Raw genomic sequence first — 21,517 nt, forward strand, 5'->3', positions numbered from 1 at the left:
ATTTGGCTTTTTAATGTTTTTAACAAAGAATACATTATTGAAACATTTTTCTCAAATATGTGATAATCCTTCTTGGTCCTACTAGTTTTCAGCTTGTGAACAGTGGTGTCTAACTAAATTGTCAACCAGGAATTTTCATTTTTTAATCAGCATATCATTCACTTGTGAACACTGCGTGAAAACTGTTTATGTATAATCCTGTGTTTATGAAGTTATAACTTAAGGGTTGATAAAATCCACATCCAGAGGCACACATAGCAAGACTAACAGCCAAATAATACTCTGAGTTTTAAAGCTGACTGGCTAATGCCAATGTTAGATTACAGAATCTGCTGATTATGCTACCAAGACAAAAAGTTGTGAAAAACAATGGCAACTGAAAAGGCTAAGGAAATTTTTGGGGAAAACAAAAATTCACCAGTTTCACTTAGAATGCAGGGTCCTAAAATTATCCTTCTGCTGGGTCTCTAAAAGTTATTTACACCGAAAGTAAGAATGACAAACACTGTGTTCACTTAGGACAACACCAAAAACTGCTGGCACGCAGGCCAGAACGAGCGCAGGAACAAAGAATCATCTGGCAGGTGCACTTGAGACATCTTCCTCTTCTTGACAAGAAGCCCCAATCCTAAGGCTACTGAAAATTTAACTGAATCAGGTCTTTCTTTTCCAAACTATGCCAAACATTTTAAATATACTATAATGCAGATTCTTAAAAATGTGTGCGACTTAACCAATACCATACTTACATTCACACTGTATGACGTCTAAGTTAAACTGCTGAACAGCTCCCATGCTTATCTGTTTTAATTCACTGTCCAGGAGCATCTGCATTAAGGATGTTGACAGATGCTGGCAGGCTGACATGCAAGCTGTCTGGGCAACCTTCCCCTGTTTAAAATGAACCAACCAGACAAAAACCAAATAAGCAGAAATACGGGATAATGTGTCACAAAACTTATGAACCTAGCGTTTTTTTTATTTCATTTGTTCAACACAACAGTGATTATGAGTCTATGCCTGTGTATTCTGAACAGCTATGACTTTATGACTAGAAAATAAACAAATATTCTTAGTTTCCTTGTCTTTCTCAGAATATAAATATGAAAGCTTTGACTACATTAAATAAAAATGCAAGTTTAAAAAGTATTAATTTAGATCTCTTAAAGTACCTCAAGTAGTTTTTAAATGAACATTAAAAATAAGTGACATTTATGAATCCTACTGAAGGAACGTTTTAGCCATACAGTGCCCCTACCCTGCCATTCTGAAGGTATTTTCATTACTTATTTGAGAGGCAGAAGAAGAGAGAGAGACAGAGAGAGAGAGAGAGAGAGAGCCCATCCTTTGGCTCACTCTCCAGATGTTGGCAAGAGCCCACACAGAGTGCTGAAGCCAGGAGCCAGGGGCACAGTCTGGGTCTCTGACATGGCTGGCAGGAACCCAACCACACCCGAGTTACCACTGATCTGCACTCACGAAGGGGCTGCGGTCAGGAATGAGTTGACCTTGAACTCAGGTACTTTGATATAGGATCCAAGGTTTCTACTTATTCAGCCAAACTTCTGCCCCCATTAAAAGCCTCCTTAAGCTATCCTGAACACATTTAACCAAGCCAGAATAAAGAAAGTAAAGGACATAATTTATATTACTACTATTTAAACTGCAGCCAAATTAAAAAAAAAAAAACAACAACACATTTTGACTATTAGTCTTTACTTCTAACTGCCTATAGTGTATTTTCCACTACTGGCAGGAAAAAAAAAAAGCTTATCTTACCAAGATGACTTCAGAAACATTATAGATCTGTATCTTTTTTTTTTTTTTGCAATTCTTTTTTTAGAGATTATTTATTTATTTGAAAGGCAGAGTAACAGAGAAAGAGATTGAGAGAAAGATCTTCCATCCACTGGTTCACTCCTTAAACGGACACAAAGGCCAGAGCTTGGCTGTCTGGAAGCCAGCAGCCAGGAGCTTTTCTGGGTGCAGGGCTCAGTTCCTTGGGCCATGCACTGCTGCTTTCCCATCACATCAGTACTGTGCTGAATCAGAGGTGGTGCAGCTAGAATTTGAACCAGTACCCACAGGATTGCCAGTGCCACTGAACCACAATGCCAGCTCAACAAACTTGTGCTGCACTTTCAGTTTGATAAATAGCACTGTTATAAAATGCTTTCTGTGATACTAAATTTCTCTAACCCAACTTTCACTGATGGCCTTAATTGAATTTAAATGCTAATTAAAAATTTTGAGCTTCCAGATTACACAGTCAAATCAAAATACTTTATCACTTTTAGTATAACTTTTTCCCTCCCACAGGCTTTTGCATTTCAACTACAGTTTGAAGTTTAAAATAAGATATTACAAAGACTGTTACAGATAAGGCTTTCTAATATAACATCACTCCTATGGTTAACTGCCATCAACAGAGCTTATGTGATCTGGTGACAGACTGATCCCTGATAGGATTCGAAGATCTACAAATGTGATTAGAAATAATGACTTAATTTCACTGTCCAGGAGCATCTGCATTAAGGACATGGAGGGACAAAACGCCATATTTTGTCTCATTTCTATTAACAAATATTTTCCTAGTGATATTTGATTGTTTCCTTCTTATCAGAAAGGCCAATGAAGCCACAAAATCTTAAAACAAATTCTCCAAAAATACACCTGCTAAATAAAATTGGTATAAAAATGTTTACATAGAGTTGACTCATTAGCAAATAAAGAAGCTAAATATATTTTTGAGATACTTATTAGAACATTCTTTAAAGTGTAAATTAAAAATCAGATGAGAAAAAAATGGCCTTTATGAATGAGTCTTCAGCATTTAGACACTACACATAGTGGAAAATTGCATATCTGAAATGGAATGTCAATTTCTCAATCAAGGCTTTAGAGATAAAAGCCAATGTGAACAATATATCTGACAGATACTGATGAACTGCCAAAAAGGAATGTGACAAACAAAGAAACCCCAGCAGGCTGCAGGATCCTAAACCCGGGAGGAATCAGTGTGGGAGACTTGCAGCTCCAGTCCCCAAGCAGAATAATATCAATATGAATGGGAGGGGAGAATTAAGCAAAAAAAAGAAAAATCAATGGCATGCTGTTTAATTATAATGTAATAGGCTTAAGAATACTTATTGGAAATGTCATTCTGACCTAATGGGATGAGTGCATTTTAGTTTAATGTACTTTATAAATCAGCTCTATTTGTAATGTCACCAGAATGTACTAACCGCAAACGCAGATTAATAGATTACCCAGATTAAAACAGGCTAATTAACATTTCTCCCTCTTCCACATTACTTTATGATTGGAGCACCGGGGCTTCTTTCTGTTATTTGTTCATGCAACTTATGCTAGGTTATCCAGATTTAGTCTTCCTACTATGCTGTAAAACACCAGAAACTTATTTTTTCAATTTAACTCTGTTTTGGTATTTATTAACCAAAAGGTATTGAAATAGTACACTGCAGTTCATAAATATGTATTTTTACGATTATTATCAATAAAAATTTTTAAGCTAAAAAGAGTTCATGGAAAATGAATGAAAGCATTTTGCATGGATCTAAACAATTTTGCTCCAAAATAAACTTATCTTTTAATTTTAAAAAGCCTCTAAGCAATTATTATGAAATTCATTTTGTAAGTGAACATATATATACTATAATGATGTTGTTTCAAGAAAACATTTAAAAATTAACATGGTGGGCCCAGTGCAGTAGCCCAGCAGCTAAAATCTTCACCTTGCACGTGCTGGGATCCCATATGGGCCCCATTTCTAATTCCAGCAGCCCAGCTTCCCATTCAGCTCCCTGCTTGTAGTCTGGGAAAACAGTTGAAGCCAGCCCAAAACCTTGAGACTCTATACCCGTATGAGAGATCCAGAAAAGACCCCTGGCTCCGGATTGACTCAACTCTGGCTATTGCAGCCATTGGGGAGTGAATCAGCAGACAGAAGATCTTCCTCTCTGTCTCTCCTCCTCTCTGTATACCTGACTTCCAATTTTAAAAAAATAATAAAATAACTTTTTTTAAAAAAAATTAACATGGTTGGGCCCAGCACAGCAGCCTAGCAGCTAAAGTCCTCACCTTGCATGCACCAGGATCCCATATGGGAGCTGGCTCTAATCCCAGCAGCTGCCCTGCTTCCCATCCAGCTCCCTGTTGGTGACCTGGGAAAGCAGTCAAGGACGACCCAAAGCCTTGGGACCTGCACCTGAGTAGGGAACCTGGAAGAAACTCCTGGCTTCCAGCTTCGGATCGGAGCAGCTCCGGCCAGTTGCGACCACTTGGAGAGTGAATCATTGGATGGAAGATCTTCCTCTCTGTCTCTCTTTCTCTCTGTAAATCTGACTTTCCAATAAAAATAAATAAATCTTTGAACAAAAAAATTAACATGGTTTCAGATGGCACAAATGATTACTTATGAATAGTAATGGTGCTGAAAACCATAGTTAGGAGTACAGATATAGTCTGTTCCATAAACCCAGAAGTTTCAGCGAAATAAACCTTTTTATAGTTTAAAATTTACCTAATGACATCAAAGGTTCAGATATTTTAAATGTTGAAAAAGTTATAATCTAGAAGATAACACATAGTTTTTTAAAAGAACACTTTCTAACTACCAAATGTGTACAAATATTCTTAAGCTTCATCTATTACTTATTTTTAGACAAAAAAAAATCGAATGACCTCCAAATGTACACACCCCAAAATTCGTGTGATAATTTATCTGTGCTACTTCGCAGCCTTTGCCACACCTTGGTACAACCAAATATACACTTCTGGACACTGTTACAAATACTTGTAAGAGTATATCATTTTCTAAAATTAAAACAATATAAGCAATTTTACAATTATTTTTTAAAACTAGCCATGTCTTTTTAAAGTGATATGAGTTTTAACATTGTAACAGCCAAACCAAAATAATTAAGTGAAAGAACTTAGGAAACATAGTATATCTAATAAATTTCAAGTACCTAAAAATTTCTTCTGCCCGCATCTGAAAAATTAAGTTGAAGTATTAACATTTTCTTCCTAACAACACAAAGTTCAATAAGTAAAAACACCTGTTAAACTTTTAAAGGCAACTACTTTTTCAGCCTGCTCTAACATTTTGCTGAAAAACATCTTGTAAAGAGAGAAAACCCTTAGACAAACTTCTTATATTTCAAAGGATCTTGTAAAAGAGAATCTGCTGACATATTAGATCCTTTTTGCATTACCCAAAAGCTTTTCTTCTAAGAACAATTGTGGTAAAGAGACATTTGGCTCCTAGGAAATTCCCAAAGGGTCAACCACATGCATCCTTCCATGGCACCTTCACAGTGCTGCTTTCTAGATCCATGTCTCAAAAGCAGCTTTCATCGTTGACTTGTGTGTCAGTCAATATGATTTATGGACTGCATTCAACAAAGTCAAAGCATATAGAAGGAGAAATATGACTACAATCTGCTAATTTGTTTTGTATTGAGCCACTTAAGAGTCAAAGACCTAATGTCAGACTGAAACCAGCAACACAATTAACCAGCCGGTGACAGATTCATCCATCCTCCCTGCCAGGCTATGCCAATCAAAGACAGCATGAGGCGACGTTTGGTGAAATCAGTAAAAAAAACTCATTCTCTAAGTAACCTATGTGAGGCATTGATTGACACTTTTTGAATTTAGTTTGTAGAACACAGCCACTCTTTACCCAACAGTCCTTCACTGCAAGCTGTGAAATAAGGCTTTTAATGCCAATCACAGAAACAGTAAACCACAAATCACCAACCCTGAGTCTAAAAGGAATTAAGAAAACACAACTGTTTGTATGTCCAGTCAAATTTCCAAAATAATTTGCTATTAGAGATTGTAGTAAAGATTGCCTTTCTTTGAAATATAAAATAACACATTAAATAAAAATACAACACGTTTTATGAGATTATGGCTTAAACTGTTTTGGTTTCAAAGTAGTACTTTCATAGATCTAGTCAAACATAATCGTGGCAGAAATGTTGAATACTTAAAAAACCAATTTGGCACATTAAAATGTTCATTTTAAGCTTTCATTTGTCTTGCCATTCTCTTATTTCAAAGATCTAATAAAAATGGTTTGATTTCAATAGCAATTATTTGAAAGCATTTTTCAAGGCTGCTTTCATTTCTCAAGTCCTTTTGATATAAAAACGTGCTCTTGAAATCATAACCATTCTTTCCATGTTGGTCTATGCTTCCTTAATGGTCCCTGGAGAATCCACTCTCCTTTATTTATATCCTTACAAAACATGAACTTGTCACAACAGACTATTTTTTTATTTTGAGAAAAAAAATACATACATACATATATATACACACACACACACTGAAATATACTGTGCATTGCAATATTCTTTAAATTGGTAATAGATTTTCTTTTGTAAGATCATGTAACCCTTATCAAGGGAAAAAACACCAGTAAACAAAATCACAGTCAACTGCATATTAAATCTATCATTGGTAAACGAATTTACTAATTCTGTGTGGCTTTTTAATTATTTAAATTAAGGCAATAAAATATCGCCATTTTATGTAAACTCACTGCCTATAAGTTTGTTCAATAAATTTCAATTAGAAGGCTATGAACAGTCTTTTGAGGCAAAAAAAAAGAAAGCATTTTGATAAATTGGTTGGTCTCCCAAAGAGACACAATTTATGGTCTCTTAAAAGGCACAGATTAAAATAATAAGGTCTTTTATCAAATAGAGAATAAACACTAAAATTAGATGAAAATAGACACTTTAAGTCAAGAAATCTATTATTCTTCCTTATACTTTATATAAAACTATTACTAAATCAGGGAAAACCCCTAAAATTCTGGTAGAGATTACAAAAACCTGCCCAGCATGATTTTATGAACGTACAAGCATTCCTTTTACACAGTGCCATTTCATCCATTTTCTGGCTTGAACACGTTATATAACACCGAATGTCTCAAATTCCCAATAATACTGAATGGATGAGTAATAAAGGTTTAAGTATCAAGATAAATTTCCTTAGGGAGTTTTAATAATAACTTTAATATCACCTTGAAGACAGATTTCTGAGATTATGCCAAAAATTTGTAAGGCCTACAAAAGCATATTCAGTCTAACACCCTCAAGATTCCCCCAAATACCTCTTAGACATCCACATTCCTCTTTTACACACCGTATCCCTATATAAATACCTCTAGTCCTAAAAGAATTGGATATTACATCCTCACAATCATCTGTGAATTTTCATTCCATCTACCAATTCCAACTTATGATACGTAACACACAAATGCTTGCACATAACACACACACACTGAGAGAGAGAGAGAGCACATGCAAACAGAACATGTCTATCCTTAATGTTGAAAAAACTTTCCTGAAATAGGAAAACTTCACAACTACCTGTAGTGTACAGCACATTTCCCTCAAAGTTCCTTTATCTCAATCATAGGGTTCATCAAACTTTGGCAGCTTTTTGTTTTGTTTTAAACACTCTTTTGCGCATAAGCCTTTAATAATGTACAGTATCCAAAATTTGAGCTTTCTGCAGGCATCATTATTGCTGTCACAGCAGAGTCAAAGTTTGGGGGAATGGTCCTGTTTCCAAGATACTGATTATATAGGAAATTCAGCAGGGCTAAAACAGTAGCTGTTACCATCACTTGGGAGAATGAACAAACAAATCTATGTTTTGTCTCTCTGTATCTCTCTTTCTCTTCCCTACTTTGCCTTTCAAATAAATCTTCCAAAAAAAAAAAAAAAGCTTAGCTGCCCAATATACTTGTATCAAGTACTGTTGAGTGTTAGAATGAATCTCATTTGTTGTCCACACAACACAAACCAGGTTCCTTTCCCTGTTGGTAACAGCTAGAGTGCTGATAGTAGCCTGGGCCTGCACTTGGTCTCTTATATAGCCAGGAGGGACGCAAACCTTCATGTGCTTCCTTCCCAGACACATTAACAGAAATATGGATTGGAAACAGAATATTGGGCTCAAATCAGGCAGGTCCAATATGGGATGTAAATGTTCGAAGTACCAATTGTGCAATAATTTTAGCGCCTAGGCATATGTTTAAATAGGGAGCCATTAAGGCCCTATAATTCCTCTTACTTAGGTAAAACAAGAAAATCAAGAGAAGTTAAAAATAAACAAATAAAAGATGAACTCTGGGTATAGCTAAGCCACAGAATTAGGGCTGAAAAACTAAAGCATACCAAGGGCAGGAATTAAAGAAGCAACTCTGGGCTAACAGAGCCATTTCCTTATTTTTATATATGAGCATTTAGAGAGGCAGGGTCATAAAATAATTAAAAGTTATGGGCCAGCATCATGGTACAGTGTATTAAGCCACTAACCTGCTGTGCCAACATCCCACATGGGGACAAATTCAAGTTCTAGTTGCTCCACTTCAGAGCCAGCTCCCTGCTAATCAGCCTAGGAGAACAATGAACAATAGCCAAAGTGTTTGGGTCCTTGTACCCATATGGAGACCCAGAAGCTCCTGGTTCATTTGGAGAATGAACAAGTGGACGGAAGACTTCACTTTCTTTCAAGTAAATAAACATCTTTCTCTCTTTTTTTTAAAAAAGATTTTACTTATTTATTATTTTATTGGAAAGCAAGATTTGCAGAAAGATCTTCCATCTGCTGGTTCACTCCCAGATGGTTGCAACAGCTGGATCTGAGCCAATCTGAAGCCGGGATCCAGGAACTCCTTCTAGGTCTCCCACTTAGGTGCAAAGTTCCAAGCCACTGAGCCATCCTTCACTGCTTTCCCAGGCCACAAGCAGGGATCTGGATCAGAAGTTGAGCAGTTGGGACATGAACCAGCTTCCATATGGGATTAACCAGATGAGTCAATGCATCAGCTCCAATAAATAAAACTTACAAAGATTAAAATTTATTCTCATCTCCAGTATAATATAAAATTTCCAAGAAGTTGCCAGAATCACTATTTGATTAGACAACAGAGGTGGTTCCACATCAATATTAGCATATTATATAAATGTCAACTAAGCTAACAGGTGATCTCTTATTAATATATAAAGATGACTGGTGTATTATAAATAGTCATAAATAAAACTATCACCTGGAGCAGGTGCTGTGGTTTCAAATAAACACCAACAAATACAGACTATTGTTATTTACTAATTTACATGTATAATTTATTTATATGTATATATTTAATATATGTATAATTTATTTTAACCTTCTGAGAATAATTCTTGAGAGTCTAATACAAATATGGTTCCACTGCCTGAGGCACATATTTGAATAACACATTCTGTGAAACAAGCATAATGGGAAGAAAAGCACTCAGAGACTGCGTGCAAAGTTCCCACCTCCTTAGCTTCAAATAGCTTTGCCTCTTACATTAGTAAATGTGGATAAAGGCCTCTGCCTAAACTCTTCGGTTTCAACTATATTTTATAGTGTTTTCTGGAAGAGACCATATTGTATATCAGTATCCTTAGATTTGGGGATTTTTGAAGTTTTGTTGTATGTTTAGCCTGAATGACAAGCACTTTCATTGCTTAAGATACAAGAATGCAGCTGGAGTGTATATTATTACTCGTGTCCAACTGAAGATATATCCAGGATGGATCTTTTTTAGGTCAGGGAAATGCCTCAATAGAAGGAGGCTATGTGAGAAAAAATTTTAAAGTCTATGGAAAATTTATACTATGAAAAAACCATGCATAGATTTCAAATTTTCAAAATACACTTATCTTTTTTAAAAAACACTTTGAGAAAGAGAGAAGTGATCTTCTATCCAATGATTCACTCTCCAAGTGTCTACAGCATTCAGGTCTATGCCAGGCTGAAGCCAGAAGGCAGAAACACCATCTCCTGGTATCCACTCAAACATGGACTCTGAGATAGGATGCAAGCAGTACCTGAAGTTGCTGTGTGCCACAACATTGTCTCCTAAACTAATATTTTAATTCTTTCTATGAATTTTCTTTAGCATTTGCATACTAAAACAAAACAGAACAAAATCTATAAACATTTTTTAATACAGGAAGAACACTGTGCATGACATTCAGAAATATTCAGAATGAAGCGTAAGTTCTCACAGATTGCTACGGTAAACTTTTGCCAACCATTACCCTCTTGCTTCCAGAGAATGGAAAGGGCTTTTCATCTCCATACTATCAATCTAGCATTGGTTCCAGAAGAGAAAGATTTAACACAACTTGACAGGTTTCTTACAGGGCCATAAGCTCCTGAACACAAGGAAAGGAATGATTAAGAGGTCCTTGCCCTCAGTCTGATGTGTGCAGTGTCGCTGTGATCATGCTCTTTCAGTGGGACTTCATTCTGCAAAGTGCAGTCACTTTGATTTTTGAATTACAGAACCTTCCAAATTAGTTTTTGTTTAAGTCTACATCAGCATCTAGCTTGCTGTTTCTTTGTTATCTCTATCTGATCTACAAAAATCCTGTAAATACAAATAAACCAAACCTATTTGCACTCTTGCCATTCTCCATTACTGTTCCCTTCCACACAGGGAAGAAACAAAACCAGAGGCTCTTTGGCACCACCAGATCTCGGCTTTCATGGAAACTTCTGACTCCAACGTCTTTCTCTAAAATTTCTTCTCTTCCTCTTCAAATATGTGAGTTTCTTTTGCCCTCTTTTTCTGTTCAAGGTAACAGATAATTTCAATTCAAAAATCACTATCATTTTAATCCCTTTTTTCTTCTTTCATTTCAACTTTTGCCTACTTAGGTCACCAAAATGCCTTCCATTTTTGTTTTGTTTATTTGTTTCTATCAGGGATCACAGATTAAAATGAATGATGCCACTTGAATTTTTAGAATTTTGCCACCCCTATCTGCAAAAACACAAGTAATTTTCTAAACATGAAATATCTGTTGCAACCTGGTAGTAAAACTGTCAGATGGGACCCTACTGATTAAGCCTGGGGTAATGATCTAGTCCCTTTCATCAATGTCCCTATTAAGGAGTGAAATTGTAAGATACATTTAAGTGTGCAGATGTATGTATATCAACAAGAGCACACACACATATTTAGTCTATAGACTAAGGGGGGGTTCACTGCTATTATCTTAATTTACAATTTTTATTTGTTACAGGGTGGCTCTTGTAATTCTCATTTAATACACTGACTTCCTACTAAAACGCTCATACTGCTTCCTTCTAAAAGTCCTCTATTTCCAATTAAGCTCTGACCAAGAACAATTCAAAGTGTTGCTTCTCCTGAAGGTCCCACATGGCGAAAGGATTAGCCATGTCATCTCTGACCAAGAAGGTAATCAACATCAAGCAAGCCCCATGGGCCACTGGTCCCTACTGTCCAGCTGGGTCAGCAACAGGACCACTTACATTTCAGGACAGGTAGGCATGGTCCCTTCATGTGGCCAGCTTGCTAGGAGGGCCTAGTAGAAGAAGATAAACAACTTATAACCAAGGGTGAAATTTTGAAGGCTTCAGACTGTGGTTACTAATGTGGCAAAACAACTGCTCTCTTGGCTGCATGAATGACTTTGGTACTGTCAATGAAGTCTGTGAGCTATTTCAGATGGTTTTCCTGCTAGAGCTGCTTACCAGATTGCTGTTTCAACCAAAGGAAGTCACGCTGAAACCAAAGCAGTAGCTTTCTAAGGACTTCTCTCAAAATGGCCTATGAGAGTATTCTGTGTTGCTGGGTCCGGAATTTTCACTTTGTCTTTAAATTAACATTTTAATTTTTATAATTGATTTTGGCTAAAAAATTTTGTACGAAAAAAGTTAGGTTTGGCTAAAATATCTACACTTACTATGGAAAGGTCACGTAACTGGGGGAATTAAACATGAGTTTTGGATTAGATAATGAACCTAGTCATGATGTTTTAAATTACACTTACTGAATGAAGGAGAAGTGACTCATACCCAGTTACTCAAAAACATAACAGGGAAATAACATGTAGGAAATATGAATTACTGTTCCTGAGAAGTAATGAAGAGTGCACCTGATTCAGTTAAATAATGTTAATAATGTAATGATGTGAGATATTAAGTACTCATCATGTGCTTCTACTTCTACTTGAGTAAAATTAAATCTTTCAAACTTGAATAGTAGAGGTAAAGGAAAACAAAGTAGACCAAAATTTTCTATAGATAATGTTTTTGTAACAGGAATAAAGGAGATATGCAGATTAAAAAACAAAATTTAGCATCATCTAAGTAGTGTTAGGAGACTCTGACCCTAGACATAAAGAAGTTACTGTGGCTTAGCATGTTAAGCCATCACCAGTGATGGGAGCATCCTTTATGGGTATAGGGTCCCAGCTGTTCTGCTTTCTATCCATTCCATGCTAATGTGCCTGGCAAAGCAGCAAACACTGATCCAGGTAATTAGGACCCTGCCAGCCACCTGGGAGACCCTGGTGGCAATTAAGGCTCTTGGCTTCAGCCTTATCCAGTCCAGCCATTACAGCTTTTTGAGCAATGAATCAAATCCCCTTCTCCACAAATTCCCTTTCCCCACTGATTTTCTTCATTATTACAACAGTGTAGTCCTTCAAAAACAGTCCGAAGTCCATCATTCTGCTATCTAAGTATCCTGATATTGCAGGTATGAACAGTGGCAGAGAGTCCAGCAGCCTATTGTCAAGATACATTTAACAGCTTCATTGGGAGTCTGTCTTTGATTTGGAAACTTCTTTCTCTTTCTTGCCTCTCCCTCTCTTTAACTCAGCTTTTCATATAAACAATTCTTTAAAAAAAGGAATTTATAAAATATACTAAATTAGCATACCAATGAAACTATTATAACCCCAAGCAAACAACTAAGTCATTTTTTGGGTCTTTTCTAATTGAAAAAGGCATTAATTATATTAAATTATATTGTTTATTTCTCTTTCTGTCTATGCTGTCAAATTTAGGTTTTATGTGGGTTTTTCATGGGAAGAGAGTTGCAATCACTTTGGCTAAAAAGCACAATAGATTGGGCCCAGCATGGTAGCCTAGTGACTAAAGTTCTCACCTTGCACGCTCCAGGATCCCATATGGGTGCTGGTTTGTATCCTGGCTGCCTCACTTCCCTTCTAGCTCCCTGCTTGTGGCCTGGGAAAGCAGTAGAGCATGGGCCAAAGCCTTGGGACCCTGTACCCATTTGGGAGACCCAGAAGAAGCTCCAGGCTCCTGGCTTCAGATCAGCTTAGCTCCAGCCATTGTGGCCATTTAGGTAGTGAACCAGCAGATGAAATATCATTCTCTCCTCTGCATAAAATCTGATTTTCCAATAAAAATAAATAAATCTGTTTTAAAAAGCAGAATAGATGAAACAACTGGCTAAATTATGAATCTCTGTAAGTTGATTAGAAAATTGGTAACAATGGAAAAGGAAATATGCAAACTAGAACATGAGTACAAACAAATGAGCACCAATTTAAATTCTATAATATACATCATTTAAAATTTTTTTATTTAGATGTCTAATTCACTTTTAAATGTTATTTATTATTTACCTTAGTTTTCTTTGAAAAGGAGGTAGCCAAAGATAGAAATATCTCTTCCACCTACTGATTTCTCCAGAATGCCTACAACAGCTGAGGCTGAGAGCCAGGAATTCAACGTGGGCCTTCCATGTGGGTGGCAGGGACACAAGTACCTCGGCCATCATGACTGCCTTCCAGGATGCTTGTTAGCAGAAACTTGGACTTGAACCCAAGACTCCAATATGGGCTGTGGTTATCTCAACTGACATCTTAACTGTTGTGTGGAATGCCCCGCTCGAAACTTTGAAATTACGGAAATTTATAATCTTTCTTTTTAATTTTATACTTACAGGCAAATGAGTAAACACTTGAAAGATGCTTCTCAAAAAATTAATAAGATCCATTAAATAACCACTAGCTCTTCCATCTGGCTCAGACATTGTCCAGTCATAATCAGCAAGCTGAACAAATTCATCAATTTTCTGATTAAGTTTGGTATATATTTCTCCTTCTGCTGCATGTCGAGCATCCTGACAGGGGACAAAACAACATTAATAAACAACTATAAAAGCAGTTAACAAAGCAAGTTTTCTTACAATTCTAAATTTCACATATATTTGTCTTTGGCCTACTATTTTAAACATTCATGCAAAGCCCAGGAAGAAAGCTATTGGCTTATTTGCTTGCACTAATCTGCTTAACTAGACAACAAATCTTCCTTCTTCTTTCTTTTCCAGTCTCACCATTTCCTTTTTCATCCATGTGGCAGAGTGCTTTACAAGGCATTAATTCCTGACTTGTTCTTAACAGCTCTAAGAAGATCCTTAGGAGAAACAAAAGCAGAAAAGTAGAAACTGTCCAAAACAAAAAGTGCAGAAGACCATGCCTAATTACTGATTCAATAAGGAAAATTAAGTTGTACTGGCACAGAGGAGATGGAGATGGGATGGTTGTTGATGCTTTGCACTTCAAGGGTAAGAAAAGACAAAAGCAGAGACAGAGACATGTAACTTCTCCGAGGAAAATAAATGAGTCAATGAAGTCAGCACAAATAGAAAAAAGACCTCTACACTAGAGCTCCAGGCCTGTGTGTCTCATACCCTGAGCTCAGATGAAGGGGAAGACCAGGCCAGGCTTGTGGCAGAGGGGGTTAAATTGCCACCTGCCAACACTGACGTCCCTTCCATCCAGGTGTCAGTTGGTGTTCTGGCTGCTTTACTTGCATTGTTTCCTGCTAATGGCCTGGGAAAAGCAATGGAAGATGATGCAGGTGTTTGGGCCCCTGTCATGCACATAGGAGACCCAAAGGAAACCCCTGGCTCCTGCCTTTGGCCATGCCCAGTACTGGCTGTTGGGCTATCTAAGTAGATGGAAGATCTCTCTCCTCCTCTCTCTGTAACTCTTTCAAAATAAATATTTTTTTAAATAAAGACAGTTGAAGGTATGTTGCCTTTTGTATCCTACCCTGAGAAATGTCACATTTCCACTTTAATGCATTGGTTAAAGTAGTTTAAGTTTTCCCCAACAAGGATAAAGGGCCTCAGAGCCCCATTTTTAAATGAGAAAAGTATCAAGGAATTTGTGGCTATACGTATTTTGAAAATCATCATCCTTGCTATAATAAGGAAGGAGGAAGAAATAGTCCATACTACAATTTAATTAACAGAGAAAATAGGAAGGGGGTTGAGAAAATGGGGAAAAAGTCAATTCCTACTTATTTCACTTTTCTTTACATCTTGATCAAATTAATTTTTATAAATCCTTATTTCACTTTTCTTTACATCTTGATCAAATTAATTTTTATAAATCCTTGTTCAAGAAGGCGGGAAGGATCAGATATTCAAAAATCTTGAAGTCATTATGAAACATAAAACACTTTCTATCTGAAGGAAGAAGAAAATGAGAAGACCACATTCACATCTTTTAGTCCGATGAAATAATTACATGTTTTCTGGATTTCATGTTTAGTGGAGTCATGATAAAATTGGCCCAGAAATACTGAAGGTGTGTAGAGTAACTAGGCAAAAGCAAAGGAAGGAACACAGACGGCTTTAGCTGCTGCTCTCCAGCACTTGGTTGAATGATTTACTTTTCTGAGCTTACAAAAACAACAGGTTGCATTTTTCGTATCAACTATCCAGGTTAAGATAAACTTTTCTCAAGACGTAAAAAGACTGGGCAGGGGTTGGGGAGAGGTATTTAAAATTGTAACAGGTTTATTAATGCTAACCATAGGCTGTAATAGCGTGTAAAGAAATTGAAGTCAGAGGGCCAGTGGCTATGCCGTGTGAAAGACAAACCTCAGATGGCCTTTCTGAGCAGGAGCGTGTTTTAAAAACAGCACTTGAAAGGGGTTTTTCCAGGGAGTAAGGGTTCTGCTGATTTTATAATCCTGACAAATATAATCATTAGAAAATATACAAGGCTTTGATCCTCACAGCTGCCTTAAACTAACTACACTTCATTTTTAAAAACATAAGAGCAAGCAAAGAAACACTTTTACTATAAACATTCTCATACTTTCATAGAGATATGCTAAAGTAGCTGGTGAAACATTTGTAACAGATAATTATTGATTATGATTTAAGAGACTGTCGGGAAAACTAGTTTGGAGTTGCACTGTTGAATTCAAAACAGACTCAGTCCTTAGTACCTCATCTCACCTCATAGTAAGTAACAACTAATGTAAATAAAGCGAAAGAAATTGATTCTTCCTTTGCTTATGAAAGAAGCCATTCCGTCTGGAGGCATATCTCACAAAATCTGCAAACTAGTTTTTATTAGAGTGTATAAGAAATAAGTTCTATCTGAGCAAGCATTTGGTCCAATGGCTTAGATAACATGTGGAACATCAACATCACTGGAGTGCCTGGTTTGAGCTCCAGCTTTGCCGCTTCCCCTCAGCTTCCAAGAGGCAGCAGATGGTGGCTGCTGCACTTGGATTCCTGCCATCAGGTAGGAGACACGGACAGAGTTCCACACTCTGACCTCAGGCTGGTGCAGCACTGCCTATTGTGGGCATTTGGGGATTGAACCAGTGGATGAAAAATCTCTTTCTGTCTGTCTCATTGGTTTTCATATATTTTTTCAAAAAATGCAATATAAAAATAATCTATGCTAAAAAAATAATAAGGGCCAACTTTGTGGTAGAATGGGTTAAGCTGCTGCCTGCAATGCTGACATCCCATACAAGTGCCAATTTGAGTCCCACTTGCTCCACTTCCCATCTAGCGCCCTACTAATGCACCTGTGGAAATTTATGGATCAGTATCATAGATTATTAGCACACTGTTTCCCAAATTAGAAAGGAAGGTAGCAACAGAGTATAGTTTGGTCATGGGACTTTCAAATTTGTGTTTAGAATTTTTAAGATTTATAAATATATCAAGAAATGCCCCCCTTCCTCAAAATGAGCTAAATATATTTTTCTTAAATATTCAAGAAAATATTTCAATTAATACACTTGGATTAATGAGAATATTAATAGAAAATTGACAGGAACTGACAGAAAAAGCAGCTCAAACTTCTCTAAGCAATAAAGGGAAAGTCCCTGACCCCTTTAACTGCAAAGTCCAAGCATAGGGCAGGCTTCAGGCAGGGGGAACCTGCTGCTCAGGAGAGGGCACCAACCAGCCAGTCCCTCCAGCCTTTCCTCAGCTTTCTCTTCAGAATACACCTTGCTCTGCTGCTCTAAGTCCTTCCCTTCCCTTCTGGTAGTGAAACAGCCACCCTGTCGGAGCTCCAACCTCACACTCTCATGCCCTAAGAGAAATGATCTCCCTCTTCCATTTATGAATTCTCTCCATGTAAGAAGAGGATGGGAATTGCTCACTGACTCTAACTTAACAGGATCTATCCTTGGAGCCAGGTATTAGTGTAGGTTCAAATTACACAGCTATGAATGACAGCAGTGTCATTTTACAGAAACATATAGAACACTCCCAACAACAGGGAATGTAATAGACAACAAATCTTATCTGTTATTCAAAACACACCTAGTAAAAATACAGAAAGTCCTGGCAGAGCTCGTGCATGTGCTTGTTTTTAAAAGTTCCTGAGGTAGAGTACTGTGGGTTAGTACGTTCAGCCCCTGCCCACAATGCCATCATTCTATAGGAGTGTCAGTTTGAGTCCTGGTTGCTCCACTTCCAGTCCACCTCTCTCCTAACTGCCAAAGAAGGCAGTGGAGGATGGGTCAAGTCCTTGGTCTCATGAACCCACGTAAGACACCCAGAAGAAGCTCCTGACTCCTGGCTCTGGTCTGGCCCAACTCCAGTCTCTGTGGCCATTTAAGGAGTGAACCAGCAAATTCCTCAGTTAGTTACACTGCACTTATCCAATAACATTATTGATGCTAATAACAAAGGAGGAAAAAAGTACATAGGGCTAAATAATGGAATCTATCGTTTAGAATGAAGGGGAAAGGGCATAATGATGAAATGGACAGAAAGGAATCAAAGTTTAACAATGACTATAATTTCAAAAATAAATAAATACGTTCAATTAGATGTTTTAAATGTCAATATGTCAATCAATAGAAGTTGTTTCATTCTTGTATCTGCTACCTAAAAGCAATCAAAATACAGGTCACGGGTAGATATCCCAGTGTTCCGTGCAGCACCTGCCTTCCTCCTTGGCTTCCTTGGCCTGGGAGAGCCACAGCCATGGCTCTGCACTACCCCATGGCCATGGGCCTCAGCAAGGGCCAAAGGTGACCAAGAATGTGAGCAAGCTGGGGCACACCCAGCGCCATAGGCTCCTGACCAAGCACATCAAGTTCATATGGGACATGATCCGAGAGGTGCGGCTTTGCCCCTGCGAGAGCAGCTCCGTGGAGCTGCTCAAGGTCTCTATGGACAAGCAGGTGCTCAAGTTTACTGAGAAGAGTGTGTGCACACATATCTGGGCCAAGAGGAAATGCGAGGAGCTGAGCAGCGAGCTGGCCGCCATGCACAAGGTGGCTGCTAAGAAGGGTCGAGTGCCCCACCTGTCCCCATTCCCACGCCCTGCCGTGGAAATAAAACTCTGTGGCATTTGGGGAAAAAAAGTCAAGCAATCAATAAAAATATAAGGCAATCTCTTTGCTTCTCATTAAGTCAGCGAGTACTAATTCACCCAGCTACTTTTCTACAGGTTTTCCATTGTAACACATCACCATGGCTCACCTATAGTTGGAACCAGGACCCAAAAGGCAAGAACTCTTTAGATGTGGGATTAAGTTGTGAAAAACTCCATGGAACTAAGTTAAAGCTCTGTTATACCAGAAAGAAAAACCTGGTTTACTTCTCTACCATATAGATTAAAACAAGACTGGGGGCTAGGACATTAAGTCTAGCAGTTAAGATGTCCACATCCTGTATATGAGTACCTGAGTCCAGGTACTGGCTCTGTTTCTGCTTCCAGCTTACTGTCAATACGTACTCTGAGCAGCAGGTGATGGCTTAAGTACTTCAGTCCCTGGTATCCATGTTAGAGACCTGAACTGAACTAGCAGCTCCTGGGTTTGGCCTGGACCAGCTCCAGTACTAGAAATTATCTGGGAGAGAGAACCAGCTTTTCTCACTTCCTCTCAAACAACACATTTTGAAAATGAAAACCGTAGATGTCTCTTTTCAAAAAGAAAGTGTATAGTATTCCCATTTTCCTCTCCATTCTGATGCACACTCTTTTCCAGTTATAAGTCCCACAAGGGGGGCCCAGCACAATAGCCTATTGGCTAAAGTCCTTGCCTTGCATGTGCCAGGATCCCATATAGGTGCGGGTTCGTGTCCCTTCAGCCCTACTTCCATTCCAGCTCTGTGCTTGTGGTCTGGGAAAGCAGTAGAGGATGACTCAAAGCCTTGGGACCCTGCACCCGCATGGGAGACCTGAAAGAGGCTCCTGGCTTCTGGCTTTGGATTGACTCAGCTCTGGCCATTGTGGTCACTTGGAAAGTGAATCAGTGGATGGAAGATCTTCCTCTCTGCCTCCCCTCTTTTCTGTAAGTCCAACTTTCAAACAAATAAATAAATCTTAAAAAAAAAGAAAAAGAAAAAGAAAAAGAAATCCCACAATGGGCACCCAGCTTATGGGCTGCAGCTCCCACCAGTGAGCATGAGAACCAGAGCTAGGGAGGGCCTGGCTGGATTAGCAGTAGCACTCGCAGACATAAGTGTGGGCTGGATAGTGGGTTAGGTCAGGCTGAGCTAGGATCCAACACCCACTGATGTGTATGAAAGCCTAAAGGGATGTAGGACAGACTGGAACAGTCTGCTGTACATACTGGTATGTGTAGGAACCATGGCCGGGGGAGGTTCTGGAGGAGTTTCTGGGGATTGCCTCAACTAGGTTGCTATTCCTGCTGGTGTGTGTGAAGCCCAAGTGTTTGGTGGGCGGAGTTTGGCTGGGTCACAGCATCCACTGGTTTGTATTTGAGACGGGGTAGGGGATCGAACTCACTAGGTGAATGCAACCACCAGTTTCTTTGAGAACTCCCTCCAACTGGATCATTGGACTCAACCACAGTGAAAATCACAGGATAGGAGTTCTGACTGTGGAATGCATGTGTCAGAACTGGGTCTCCACGGTTGCTGAGGCCTGTGCAGTGGACTGCATGCTCAGATGCACATGGGGGACATGACAACTCATTAAGGCCTGCACAGAACATCTAATACCACGGAGCGCAGAACAAATGGACAATTCTCCAAGTTAAACTTTGACAGAGTCTCTGTATAGTTGAACAGAGACTCTAAGTTGGACTATGTCAGCAAATGGGCCTTGGAAAGATTTCCTCAATCTTATCAAAACCACTAAAGTAGCATCCTCAGGTCATGCTCCACATCAGGGACCCTGGGATGACACTGGGCTGCCGTCCCACATTCCTGGGTATGGTCAGGCTGCTGGGAGCAGACTTCTCTCCTACTCTCTCCACTTTCCCCAGATAATGGAAGACAGAAGGAGATTGGAGGCAGTTGTCTCATTTATTTTATCCCATTCTCGGACCTTCCCCACCCTAATTGGTGGTCCACATGGGCAAGAATCCCTCTCAACATAGAAAATAAAATGAATTTATTATTAAAAAAATAAAGTAAACATGAATGATCTAGGATCATAAATGCTACCTAGAAGGGAAAGAAGTAGAGGTATGGGTAAAGGATTTAGGTAAAGAATTCATGTAAAAGCTCATTTCCGGAATCATTAATCAAATAAATAGGTATATATTTTATAGGAATATTGTGCTGAAAAGCACCAGGTTAAAGCATTTAACCAAGCAGTTCAATCCAACATCTGTAATCAAGGTTATATTCATCAACTCTGTGAAATCAGCAACAGACTATTCACCATGTTTCCATACTTCATCACTGAAGTCCTTCCTCACATTACAGTTCAATGTAAGTTCTCTTGAAATAGAACAAAAAGGCCCAGCATGATAGCCTAGTGGCTAAAGTCCTTGTCTTGAATGAGCCAAGATCCCATATGGGCACCTGTTCTAATCCCGGTGGCTCCACTACCCAACCAGCTCCTTGCTTGAGTCCTGGGAAAGCAAGGAGAACAGCCCAAGACCTTGGGACCCTGCACCCACATGGGAGCTCCAGAAGAAGCTCCTGGCTCCTGAATTCAGATTGGTTCAGCTCTGGCCATTGAGGCTGCTTGAGGAGTGAACCATCACATAGAAGATCTTCCTCTCTGCCTCTCCTCCTCTCTGTATATCTGCCTTTCTAATAAAAATAAATAAATCTTAAAAAAAAAAACCAGAACAAATGTTAGCACTGAAGAATACTTGAATTATAAGCAATGAACACAAACACAGCTTTTATTCCCATACCAGAAAACAGAAAGACAGGGGCTGGCATTGTGGAACAATGGCTTAAGCTGCTACCTATAGCACTGGCATCCATGTGGGTGCCAGTTTGTACACTAGCTGCTACTCCACTTCTTCTTTTTCTTCTTCTGTTTTTTTTTTTTTTTATAAAACACACCAGAAGTTTATTGCTTGAAGAATACAGCCGATAAAATCACAAGAATGTCAAAAAGAAGTCACTAGGCTTCAAACATATAATACATTATCAGATGCAGTAAAATATCAA

The 21,517-nt window shown here is 38.5% G+C and overlaps 1 protein-coding gene across 6 annotated transcripts in view; it reads right to left on the bottom strand.

Annotated features, from left to right (window-relative positions):
* EXOC6 (exocyst complex component 6) overlaps nt 1-21,517 on the bottom strand; it is a 138,720-nt gene that overhangs the window by 43,303 nt on the left and 73,900 nt on the right. For all 6 annotated transcript variants that reach the window (XM_040992455.1, XM_040992450.1, XM_040992452.1 and 3 more), the window contains 2 exons: nt 13,802-13,981; nt 750-891 (listed from right to left, as the gene is read on the bottom strand). In XM_040992455.1, coding sequence (XP_040848389.1) covers nt 750-891; nt 13,802-13,981 — 322 coding nt within the window. The remainder of the gene's footprint in view (nt 1-749; nt 892-13,801; nt 13,982-21,517) is intronic.

Source organism: Ochotona curzoniae, unplaced genomic scaffold, assembly GCF_017591425.1.
Source record: "Ochotona curzoniae isolate NIBS_2020 unplaced genomic scaffold, NIBS_Ocur_1.0 contig_66, whole genome shotgun sequence".
Taxonomy (NCBI): Eukaryota; Metazoa; Chordata; class Mammalia; order Lagomorpha; family Ochotonidae; genus Ochotona; species Ochotona curzoniae.